At 41.8% G+C, this 12,008-nt stretch overlaps 1 protein-coding gene across 8 annotated transcripts in view; it reads right to left on the bottom strand.

Moving 5' to 3' along the window:
- Positions 1 to 2,875: 2,875 nt before the first annotated feature.
- ITGB6 (integrin subunit beta 6) overlaps positions 2,876 to 12,008 on the bottom strand; it is a 71,014-nt gene continuing 61,881 nt past the window's right edge. For all 8 annotated transcript variants that reach the window (XM_083408129.1, XM_083408131.1, XM_083408127.1 and 5 more), the window contains 3 exons: positions 7,086 to 7,205; positions 5,956 to 6,122; positions 2,876 to 4,477 (listed from right to left, as the gene is read on the bottom strand). In XM_083408129.1, coding sequence (XP_083264255.1) covers positions 4,379 to 4,477; positions 5,956 to 6,122; positions 7,086 to 7,205 — 386 coding nt within the window. In that variant the 3' untranslated portion in view covers positions 2,876 to 4,378. The remainder of the gene's footprint in view (positions 4,478 to 5,955; positions 6,123 to 7,085; positions 7,206 to 12,008) is intronic.

The following is a 12,008-nucleotide window of genomic DNA, read 5'->3' as shown; positions in this document are numbered from 1 at the left end:
TTCAACACGATTTGTCTAGACCTCGCTCGCCATGGCAGAATGGACTTGCGGAACGGGCAAATCAGACATTGCTTCAAGGGTTAAAAACCTTGCTGCATGATGCCAATCTTCCAGAGAGTTATTGGGCCGAATCTCTCTCGTGTTTTGTTTACAGTTACAATCGCAGGTTATCTTCAGCGATTGGTTGTACCCCCTATGAGAAGATGTTTGGCAAGAAGCCATACATCAAACACATGAAAATTTTTGGTTCTGACATGTGGGTTCATTCACCACAAAATTCAAAGTTAGACAAGCGTGGATTGCATGGTATCTTTCTAGGTTATCAGAAAGGGTCTTACAGAATAATGATGACTGACTCTAAGACAATTAAGCTCACGAGAAGTGTTGAATACAATGCAAAGTGGGGGGAGAATGTGGGAATTTTCCAATGTTATCCTGATGACAGTGATGAGACTGAGGATAGTCAGAAGCAACCACAACAACCCACACCCACTGATGAAGGTTCTGAGTCTGAATCTGAAACTGAATCGGGTGATTCAGAGGATTTCAAGAGTGCGAAAGCCTCTATGCGACCCTCTGAAAGCTCTGATCAAGAATTGGAAGAACCATTGTTCACAATAGGTCGCTTTTCTCCTAAGAAGGAAGAGGAGAGTGTTGAAGACTTAAGGCTAATTCGTAGGTCACAGAGAGCCACAAAAGGCAAACCTCCAAAGAGATTTGCTGATGAATTTGCTACGATAGCAGTAACAGCTGTTAAAAGCTCCAAGAAGGTATTTGAACCTTCAGGTTTCCAAGAAATCCAGGGTTTGGATTCAAAGGAAGCTGAACCATGGTTAAATGCCATGAAGGCTGAGCTTGATTCCTTGGAAAGGAACAAAACATGGGAGCTAGTTCCAGTAGTTCCAGGATTGAAACTGCTTGGAAGCAAATGGGTCTTCAAAGCGAAGACTGATCAAAATGGCAAGATAGTCAGACACAAAGCCAGATTGGTAGCCAGAGGTTTTGCACAAGTACCAGGTGAAGACTATCACGAGACCTACTCACCCACAGTGAGGTATGAAAGCATTAGGCTTATGCTCAAGCTAGCTGCAGAGGAAAATCTACACATTAGTCACCATGATATTAATACAGCTTTTCTGTACGGATCTCTGGATGAATCACTTTATATGCTTCCACCTGATGGCGTACAGGTAAAACAGGGATTTGTTTGTGCTCTGAAGAAATCCCTTTATGGTCTCAAACAAAGTGCACGGTGTTGGCACACAAAACTCACTGAAGTATTGTTTTCTCTAGGTTTTCAGCAAGGGAAAGCTGATCCATGTGTATTTGTCAAAGAGGAGGGGCAAAAGAGACTGTACTGTTTGTTTTATGTTGATGATTTATTATTCTTTTGGAAAGATGTCGCAATGTACAATAACGCCCTAGCTCAACTGAAAGAGCACTTTGACATGAAAGATCTTGGTGAGGTAAACAACTACCTATCTCTGGAAATAGAAAGAGATCAAGATGGTAACATTCTAGTACACCAGTCACGGAAAATTGCTGATGTGTTAAGCAAACTAAACCTGATGGATGCTAACCCTGTAGACACACCGATGACAACAGGTTATCAGGTAGATGACACTGGAGAAGCATTTTCTGACTCTACACTGTACAGAAGTGTGCTAGGCAAGCTAAACTTCATTGCCAGATGTTCAAGACCAGACATTGCTGTTAGCTGTAATTTGCTAAGCAGACAAGTCAACAATCCTAGTGTCAAGGATTGGAAAGCTCTGAAACGCATAGCGCGGTATTTGAAAGGCACTATGCATTACAGACTGAGATTTAACAATCAGAAGTCTGGTGGTCTTGAGATATTTGCAGATGCAAGTTTTGGAAGTGACACTGAAGACAGGAAAAGTACGTCTGGAGTTTGCTACATGTACAATCAGGGTCTGTTTGATTGGTCATGCAAGAAGCAAACAACAGTTAGCTTAAGTACTTGTGAAGCTGAACTGAATGCACTGTCTTATTCACTTAAGGATTGTGAATGGTTGATACAATTGTGCAAAGATATGAAAATTCCTGTCAAATGTCCAATCCAGGTTTACCAGGACAACAAAGCATGTTTGGCTTTGCTGAAGTCTGAAGGTTGTAAGCAAAGCACGAAGCACTTGCAATTAAAATTGCAGCATGCTAGGGAATGTATTCAGAAGGGACTCGTAACGGTGTCCTATATGCCAGGTAATAAAATTCCTGCTGATGTATTATCCAAGATTGTATCAAGGGATCAACACTGTACCTATGTGCAGAAGTTGGGTTTGTACTGATATTGTACGAACACGCTGCCCAGTGATGTTCACAGAAAGGGGGAGGATGTTGGTTTCTGTTTTCCTTCACTGTGCAGCGAAAGGGCTTGTCACGAGACAGGTGTTTACATTCCACAGTCTGTACTGTACTGTTGGAGTTTCTCACGGGAAAGGGAGACTGGATGTGACGTACACTGGTTTCCTGTTTTTCACTGTGTTTTTTTTTTCTCTCCAAGCTGTCGAGGAGAGAGGATGCTTTTCTGCTCCGGCAGAGGCAAGATGTCTTTCTGTAATATAACTGCTTTGAACTGTAAATAAAGCAACCAAGAGTATGCAGCACGTACTCCTCATCCTTCCGCTGGGCACGGAACTCTGCTTTAACCAACCCGAGTTACTTACAAACAGCAGGAATCAGTACCAAATGTTGTGACACATGGCACACACAAATTATAATCTTTATGGGTCATAACCACGCCCAGGATATTTGACTTGTTATAGAATCTGAAAACCTGTGCAAAAGTGCTTGATCAGAACAATTCTGCTTACATATTAACATTTTAAAAAGAAAAGAAAAACTACTTAAAATGTCAGGTTTTTAATTTTTTTTAAATTTAATGCATGCCATTCACACAATATTTACATATTAAAAAAAACCTCGTAACAAAATGCCCAAGGGAATCCAATGAGTAAAATGTAGTTTTGGCCTCATTTAAGGTCCAGCCTTGGGTCAAAACTATTTCACGAAACATAACTGTTCAGACATTTCCAGTGTCTTCACCAAGTACATTCATACTATGAATAACATAGTGAAAGTTTGCTCTGGGAGAAAAAAAAATCAAATACCACTTCATGGTAAAAAAAAAAAAAAGACACCCCGCTTACAAGCCAGCTAAACCCTCCATCTTTTCTCTCACCTTCTAAAATGCAAGAGGCACTCTGCAAAAAGACTTTTTTGTATAACTACATATACAAAACAACATTTTAAAGCAAATGTAAGTTCTATTTTGTGCAATAGGATTTACATCCTAGTAGCAGGACAATCCTATACATATTTATATGCAGTAAGTGAGGCTTCCTTCTGAGTAGAGATCTATAGGATTGCACTGTAAGTCTATTTAACATTGCAGCCTTAGTTGTGGGGAATTTTATTAGCCAAACACAGAAACCTTTCCTAAGTCTGATTACTTTTAGTACTGGAATCTTTCACCATGTCAGAGCTTTAACGTCCACATCAGAGAAAGAAATTCAACAGGTTTTGAAAGCAGTAGTGTTAAAATCTTGAGTTTATGTCATGTGGCTATTAACAGCATAGGAATCATGCCTCAAAAAAGTGGCAACTAACATCTTCCATGACTATTACTGCTTATGAGTAAAGCTACATTCTGTTTTGTCATTTGGACACAAATGCAATGATTAATGAACATGCAGCATTTTATTGAGATGGCTCACGTGTATTTTTTATAATGATCTGCTTTCTGAAGTGATTTGCAAAGGAATGAACATAGCTGCCATCTTTGTTGAGGTGAGTAGGGAAGTTTCCATATGCACAATCTCTGTGTGTACACTTCAGAACACAGTGCATCCTAAGAGAGGTTTGGTTTCAGGCAGTGACACCAGTTTACTCTTGACAGGTCTCTCCAGCATCTGGCTATGATGTTTCTGGCTGCTGAGAGTAGGTGGGTTTATAGTGCGCATGGGAATTATTATCTTGGAAGATGTTTAGTAGGGCCAGTTCTGGGATGACTTCTAATAGCTGTTTAGTTACTTTGCTTATTTGTTGTAGGACTGTTGTCCAGAAGGGTTGGATTTTGGGACATTCCCGCCACATGTGGAAGTATGTGCCTGTGGAACTGCAGCCTCTTCAGCATTTTGGTTACTTCACATCCAGTTCTGAATTCTGATACAGAAAATGAGTTCTCATAGATCAAATTAAGCTATGACTACAGGTCTTCCAACCATGAAAAGCACATATTCTGTCATCCTAAACTATTGTACCACTATAGCATATTAATAATAAATTTTGAACAAATTTAGTAAATGTAACATTTTTTCAAACTATTCCCCTTCCACCCCCAAAATCATTCAGGGTGCTAAAATATATCCGCAGCAGATCCGGGTTGTCTTTCCTTTTGCCTGTATGTAACATTTTTAAATGTTGTTGTTGAGCCTCTGTACAATGGGTTTATTCCCTAGAAAAGAGAGGGAAAATTGTATTCAGTAAACTACTTCATATTTGATTCTGTGGCTTTTTTTTTTTACTGCATTTGGTTTTTTTAACAAAAACAGTTAATAAATAGATCTGTACTTAAATCTGATGTTAAATGAAAAATGCAAACAACTGAAGTAAAATATTTTGTATATTTCCCAAGAAATAACTTAGGCTATCGAAGGGTCATGATGATCCTATTTAGTTTCTATTTCTGCAGAAGTATAACAGAAACAAGTTAGTCTATTTCACATAGAATTAGTAGTATACTATATTAGTTGTCCTGTGCTAAAAAATGCAATCTCTAACTAAATTTGTGCTTGTATATAACAAAGTAACTCCACTGAATGGGATTGTGGTGTCAAGCAATTCATTCCTCCTGCTCTTAATTGCTTGTTCATGGAGCATCAATGATAAAACAAATTACAAGCTCTTCCTATTAATGGCAATTTAATTTGATAGTGCTACAAGCATTGTTCTTCCTGGTGGAAAAGGCTTTTCACATGTCATACTTCACTATGTTCTATACGTGCATTGTTCCTTTTACCTCAGAAACTCTATCTAGCTTCTAGCATCACAAGACATAGCCTCTCTTATAGATTGTGGGGCTTAGGTAGAGAAAAGCGCAGCATAGGTTGTTGGCTATCCAGTGTGATACTGGGCTTTAAAATTTAATTGTTACCTCAAAGCCAATTAGTAAGATGCACACACTGGAATTCCTTGCATGAGGAGGACGCCATTAAGCAGGGATAGAGAACCTCCATCAGCCCCAGTCAGCATGGCCAATGGTCAGGGATGGTGAGAGCGCAACAACATCTGTAGGAGTGGAGGAGTGGAGGCAGAGGGGTGGAACACAGATTCTCCATATGAAGCTACTGGGGTTTGGGGTGAGGACTGAATCTCCTCAGCCATAATGCCATTACCACTTGCCCTTAGCAGTTTGGCCAGGGAGAGCCTGCCTCTACACACTCAAGAAATGGGCAGGGAAGTTTGCCAGTAAGCTGCAACACAGAACTAGAGAAACTGTATGTGCTTCTGTCCCTCTCAGATATGGTGGTACACTTCCATTTGGAAGTAAACCCAGGGGGTGACATTTCATGAGGAGTCAGACATCTACTAGGTTGAAAGCAGCACACGCCTTTGTTGCATGCTGCCTTCTATATAGATGTTAATAAGTTCTGCCTGGGCCAAATTGATCTTCAGATGTGAATACTGGTATATTTACTCCTTACTTTAGATACTTTCAGGAAAGAACTATGATGTTTCCTTGAGTATTCTGAAATATCCTTATTTTAGACATTTCAACAATTTTAATGCCACTATGTTCAGGTATGTCTTAGTGAGTCAGTGGAGTACACTGCAGAACATTCAGTTTTTCTTGAAACACAAAATCTACCCAAAACATGTGGCAGCTGCCATTTCACAACTGAATAAAGTAAAGAACTATGAAATTTTACGTACTGTTTGCCATTTGGCCTTCGATCTCTCTGCTTCAAAATTAGCAACTTCTTTGCGGTCATGAAATGAAACAAACAGTTTCCATATGCAAAGCAAGACAACCCCAGTGAGGGAGATAGCAATCGAAAGACCCAGCACAATCATTGTAATATTTGGAGGTTGTGGACAGGCTGTAAAAAGAAAGGAAAACCCACATATATGGTTACAAATTAGGCTACACATTTGAAAAGATGCTCTGAGTGGTTTAGTTCTGTATGCTTTTCATGTAAAGACTGGCATCCTAACCCAGATCCCAGTGAAACAACAAGGGATGTTATGTATGCTGGCTGCCTCATTCACTTCATTTCATGAGGAAATTCTGCATGCATGAAGGAATGCACATGTGGAGCTCCACCTATCATTCAAATGAATAGGACAAACTTTGGGAGCATCCACAGTAAATCAGATGATACATAGCTGATAATAAACTTAGCATTGTCAGCCAGGCTGGTTTCTTTTCCATATTGCTTCTTATCAATGGTTGTGTAAGAAATGAATATCTTAGGTGCACTTTCTTAGCTCATTGAAGAACAGTCTCTCTATAACTTATTGGCTTCAAGACTGAAAACTGGACCTCCTCTTCAGCTCCCTGTACCCCTGAGAAGCTTCTTTGGTTGGGGGGTCAGTGGATTCTCCTGAACACTGCGGAAATTTCAGAGGCAGTTTTAGGGCACTGTGAGTGGTGTGGTGACACTACTACAACAGAACATGAGAGGTGGGCTGCACTGAATTTTTTTGCGTTGCACAAGGTGCCACTGAAATTTGAGAGCCCCAAGTCTTCCACTGGTGGAATGGAGCATTTCCAGAGAGTGTTACCCAAAATATGGTTGAGCTCCACTTGCACATGATGCAGCTGTTCGATTTTGGCCAATTTGCTCTCCACTGCCCCCAACCTCAGCATAGGAAAATGTGAGAGCATTTTCAGGCAGATAGTAGAAAGGATAGGAATGGAAAATGGTAAAAACCCCTTCTGAGAGCGTCCTCCTCCCTGCAGTTCTCAGGATCCAATCCAAATTTCCAGGCCAACTTTTAAAAATATATATACTTGTTAGTAGTGTATGTAAGAAATTATTTACCAAACCCAAGTTGCCTACCTTTTTGATTTATGCTACGAATGGTTGTTTTCCCCTGTTCATCAACTGCCATTTGAAATGTGATAGCACATTCATTTTCTCCAAGTAACAAACAAGGAACAAATTTATCTTCCATGATATCTGTGGGGGAAAACACTTTTTTCAGGTCAAAAACCATTCATCATGCAGTAACCATGCAGATTAAAGGATTTATATCACAAGGCTGTTTTCAACAGGCACTAAGGAAGGAAGCTAAAATACTTAAAAGAATTTCACACAATACTTCTACCACTAAAAGGGTTCCGCCTTCCCCGTTTTTGTTACACTTTGCACTTAGGTTTCAGTTGAGAAGGTCCAGGTGTTGTCAATCTGCATTGACCATCAAGAGCACCCACCAAGTCTGCTGTAATTTGAAATTCAATGAATTGGAAATACTTCCAAGAGAGATGTCACAGCTATTTAGGTAATATAATAGCCCTGATTATAGTACAAAGTAAATAATATGTTCTCTTTGTTTTTTTGCTACTGGTAGTATGTCTAGACTGTGTTTCAATGCATAGCATGTTCACTTCTCAGAAAAAGAAAGGAAGGATACTGATCCTTTTCAAAGGAGCTGCCGCATATTGCTTCCAGAATGTTGTTATAAAGATTAAGGTAAAGTGCATTTCAATAGTGATTAAAAAAAACATTATGAAAAGAACTGAAGCTTTTGGAGAATTCTAATGTTGCTCACTGAAAAATAGATAAAAATGAATCTAAGATTAACCTAAGATTTTCCTATTTGTATTTGCCTCTGTGCATTTAATATGATTCTGCAAAAAAATGTTTTCACCTAAATAGGAAAAAGTTTATGCCCCTTCAAGAGCCTAGAAGGCATGGGTTTTGTGTGAGGAACTGTGACTGACCACGAAAAGGAAGAACAATGGAATATGAATCAGTTCACTTTAATGTACCTACAGGTGCTAAATGTCAAGTCTACAATCCACAAACTATTTTCAAAAAAACAGTAATAATAGTCCTCATGGAAGTTCCTCTGAAATCCATAGCCACACCATGTAAAGTACCATATTGGTGTAATTGGCAGAAACAAACAGTTTGCTGAAAGATTCCGCTTGCCCTCCAAACAACCTTATTTATAAGTACTTATTTCGTAGTAACTTCCATTGAACTTCAATGGGTTTGCTTCCAAGTAAAATGCATATAATTGCTGTGCATATCTTGACAGTGGGGCAGAGGATAGAAGGAGGGAAGGACAAGGCAAAGATAATAAGGTGGGTATAATTGTAACTGAAAACCCTACAACTTTGAAAAAGTTGAATGCCCATGTATGACCATTCTCTGGGCCTAAATGAGGCCTAGGTGAAGACAGGCTCTTCCCATACCAATGCAGAAAAATGGCAAGAGAATGCTTCTCCCCACAAGCGTTATGAGTTAGGTTGCGCATATGCGCTTCCCTCATCATAGCACTGGAATAGCATGTTAGCTATTAGTCTTGCTGAAATTGTGGTGGATTCATGGAAAGTAAGCAGAGTTTTCGTTCCACTAAGGCTGCATACCCAGCACACTGAAAGCACATGGCTTCCCCTAAAGAATCTTTGAACTGTAGTGTAAGGGTGCACACTTAAGCTACAGTTCTCAGGATTCTTTAGGGGAAACCATGTGCCTTCAATGTATGTAAAAGAAATCCTCTGCACAAATTCTCACATGTATAGGGATCCTTGTACAGTGCTTTGCTTTGCTTCCCTTCACCCAATTCTCTGCTACCAAGAAATATACTATTGCATTTTTTTAAAAAAAATTATAATAATGATGTTGGTACAGAATGTAAACATCAGTTTATTGTTTCTATCTGAAAAGCCTTTGGTTTGTTCTTAGCAATTTGGGGCAACCATCGTCAAGATGCTGATCTACTAAAAACGCCTCATTTAGGTGTTTGACCTAATTATTATATCTGTGAGGTCATGTCTGTGAAGTGTTTACAGCACCCCAGATGATCTTACTTGATCTCAAGAACTACAGTTTTGTCTGTTATTCATATTTGTTGTGGGTGGGAATAGAGTTGACAAATGACTTCATGGAATAGATAAAAAGAATGAGTCTCATTCCGCCCCCCCCCCCATTTAGAGATGCTCTATTTCTTGGTCAGCTATTTGACATCAGTTCTGCCACTGGGGTCAACAATGAGTCTGGTTTGTAAACCGGAAAGAGAAATAGCCTCTCTTCCTGCTTTAAAGAATTTAACAATTCCTATCCAAGTTTGAGGATGAAAGGTGAAATTTCTTTCAAGAAGGGGCCTTCTCCTGTACCTTTAACAAATTTAGCAGGTGATACTTTTTGTAGCACAGAAATCATTGTGTGAGATAAAGAATATTGTCTGTAGGCAGATGAGGTCACCACCTTCTGCTGCTAAACAGTTCTGGGTAAGGGGCAGTGCCAGCCTCAGAGCAAAATAGATTTTAAAAGCTTCATATGGTACATTTCCCTGCATCAAGTTGCAGTTAAAAGAAAGGCACAGGAGTGCCTGCTAAAACATTGCCAGCCCTGAACCTGAAATTGTTGTAGCACTTTTCTGTTTGACTAGTGCTAGTGTCAGGGAGCTCATCTGTTCTCAGCATTTCTTTATTTTGCAAACAAAGCCCATAAACATCTACTCTTTTTATCTTCCTTCACATTGGATCACATTGCTGTAAACTGAGATAATCAGTTCTGTTGTCAGCATAATGAATTTGTTGCATACATTTAGTTGCGTAAACATTTGGCCTTGAACACCAGAATTTACTCTCTGCACACTAAATCAGGTAGACATATAAGTCATATGCCAGATGTATTTATCCTATGTATACGTCTAAAATATTATATATTTAATGCTAATAATAATAATAATAATAATAATTTATTATTTGTACCCCGCCCATCTGGCTGGGTTTCCCCAGCCACTCTGGGCGGCTTCCATAGAAACAAAGAATACAGTAAAATATCACAGATTAAAAACTTCCCTGAACAGGGCTGCCTTAAGATGTCTTCTAAATGTCAGGTAGTTATTTATCGCTTTGACATCTGCTGGGAGGGCGTTCCACAGGGCGGGCGCCACTACCGAGAAGGCCCTCTGCCTGGTTCCCTGTAGCTTTGCTTCTCGCAATGAGGGAACCGCCAGGAGGCCCTCGGAGCTGGACCTCAGTGTCCGGGCAGAACGATGGGGGTGGAGACGCTCCTTCAGGTATACTGGGCCGAAGCCGTTTAGGGCTTTAAAGGTCAACACCAACACTTTGAATTGTGCTCGGAAACGTACTGGGAGCCAATGTAGGTCTTTCAAGACCGGTGTTATGTGGTCTCGGCGGCCGCCCCCAGTCACCAGTCTAGCTGCCGCATTCTGGATTAGTTGTAGTTTCCGAGTCACCTTCAAAGGTAGCCCCACGTAGAGCGCATTGCAGTAGTCCAAGCGGGAGATAACAAGAGCATGCACCACTCTGGCGAGACAGTCCGCGGGCAGGTAGGGTCTCAGCCTGCGTACCAGGTGGAGTTGGTAGACAGCTGCCCTGGATACAGAATTGACCTGCGCCTCCATGGACAGCTGTGAGTCCAAAATGACTCCCAGGCTGCGCACCTGGTCCTTCAGGGGCACAGTTACCCCATTCAGGACCAGGGAGTCCTCCACACCAGCCCGCCTCCTGTCCCCCAAAAACAGTACTTCTGTCTTGTCAGGATTCAACTTCAATCCATTAACCGCCATCCATCCTCCAACCGCCTCCAGGCACTCACACAGGACCTTCACCGCCTTCACTGGTTCTGATTTAAAAGAGAGGTAGAGCTGGGTATCATCTGCATATTGATGGACACCCAGTCCAAACCTCCTGATGATCTCTCCCAGCGGCTTCATATAGATGTTAAAAAGCATGGGGGAGAGGACGGAACCCTGAGGCACCCCACAAGTGAGGGCCCAGGGGTCTGAACACTCATCCCCCACCACCACTTTCTGAACACGGCCCAGGAGGAAGGAGCGAAACCACTGTATAACAGTGCCCCCAGCTCCCAGCCCCTCTAGACGGTCCAGAAGGATGTTATGGTCGATTGTATCAAAGGCCGCTGAGAGATCCAGCAGAACCAGGAAACAACTCTCACCTTTGTCCCTAGCTCGCCGGAGATCATCAACCAGCGCGACCAAGGCAGTTTCAGTCCCATGGTGAGGCCTGAATCCCGATTGGAAGGGATCCAAATGGTCCGCATCCTCCAGGCGTGCCTGGAGTTGTTCAGCAACCACGCGCTCAATCACCTTGCCCAAGAATGGAAGATTTGAGACTGGGCGATAGTTGGCCATACTGGCCGGGTCTAAAGATGGTTTTTTAAGAAGCGGTTTAATGACCGCCTCTTTCAGCAGATCTGGGAATGTTCCCTCACAGAGGGAAGCATTCACCACCCCGCAGAGCCCATCGCCCAGTCCTTCCCGGCTAGCTTTTATTAGCCAGGATGGGCAAGGATCAAGGAGACAGGTGGTTGGTTTCACGCGTCCAAGCAGCCTGTCCACATCCTCGGGGGTAACGGATTGAAATTGATTCCATGCAACTTGACCAGACAGAGCTCCAGCACTCTCCCGCCCCGGCCCTGCTCCCACGGTGGTGTCTAGCTCCTTCCGAATATGAGTGATTTTATCTGCAAAAAACTTTGCAAAATCATTGCAGGAGATCTTGGGGTCTTTACAAGGCCCCGGTGGTAAAGGTGGTTCCGTTAAGTTGCGAACCACCTGAAAGAGTCTCCTGCTACTATTTTCTGCAGATGCAATAGAGGCGGTGAAGAAGGTCTTCTTCGCCGTCGCTATCGCCACTTGGTAGGCTCGACGTTGAGCTCTAACCTGTGTCCGGTCAGATTCGGAGTGAGTTTTCCGCCACCGACGCTCTAACCGTCTCAACGATTGTTTCATCGCCCTCAGCTCCGAAGAAAACCACGGGG

Source organism: Podarcis tiliguerta (genome assembly GCF_965153285.1).
Source record: "Podarcis tiliguerta genome assembly, chromosome: 1".
Classification (NCBI taxonomy): Eukaryota; Metazoa; Chordata; class Lepidosauria; order Squamata; family Lacertidae; genus Podarcis; species Podarcis tiliguerta.
Note: the sequence above shows the minus strand (reverse complement) of the source record. Positions and strands in the feature narration are given on the sequence as shown.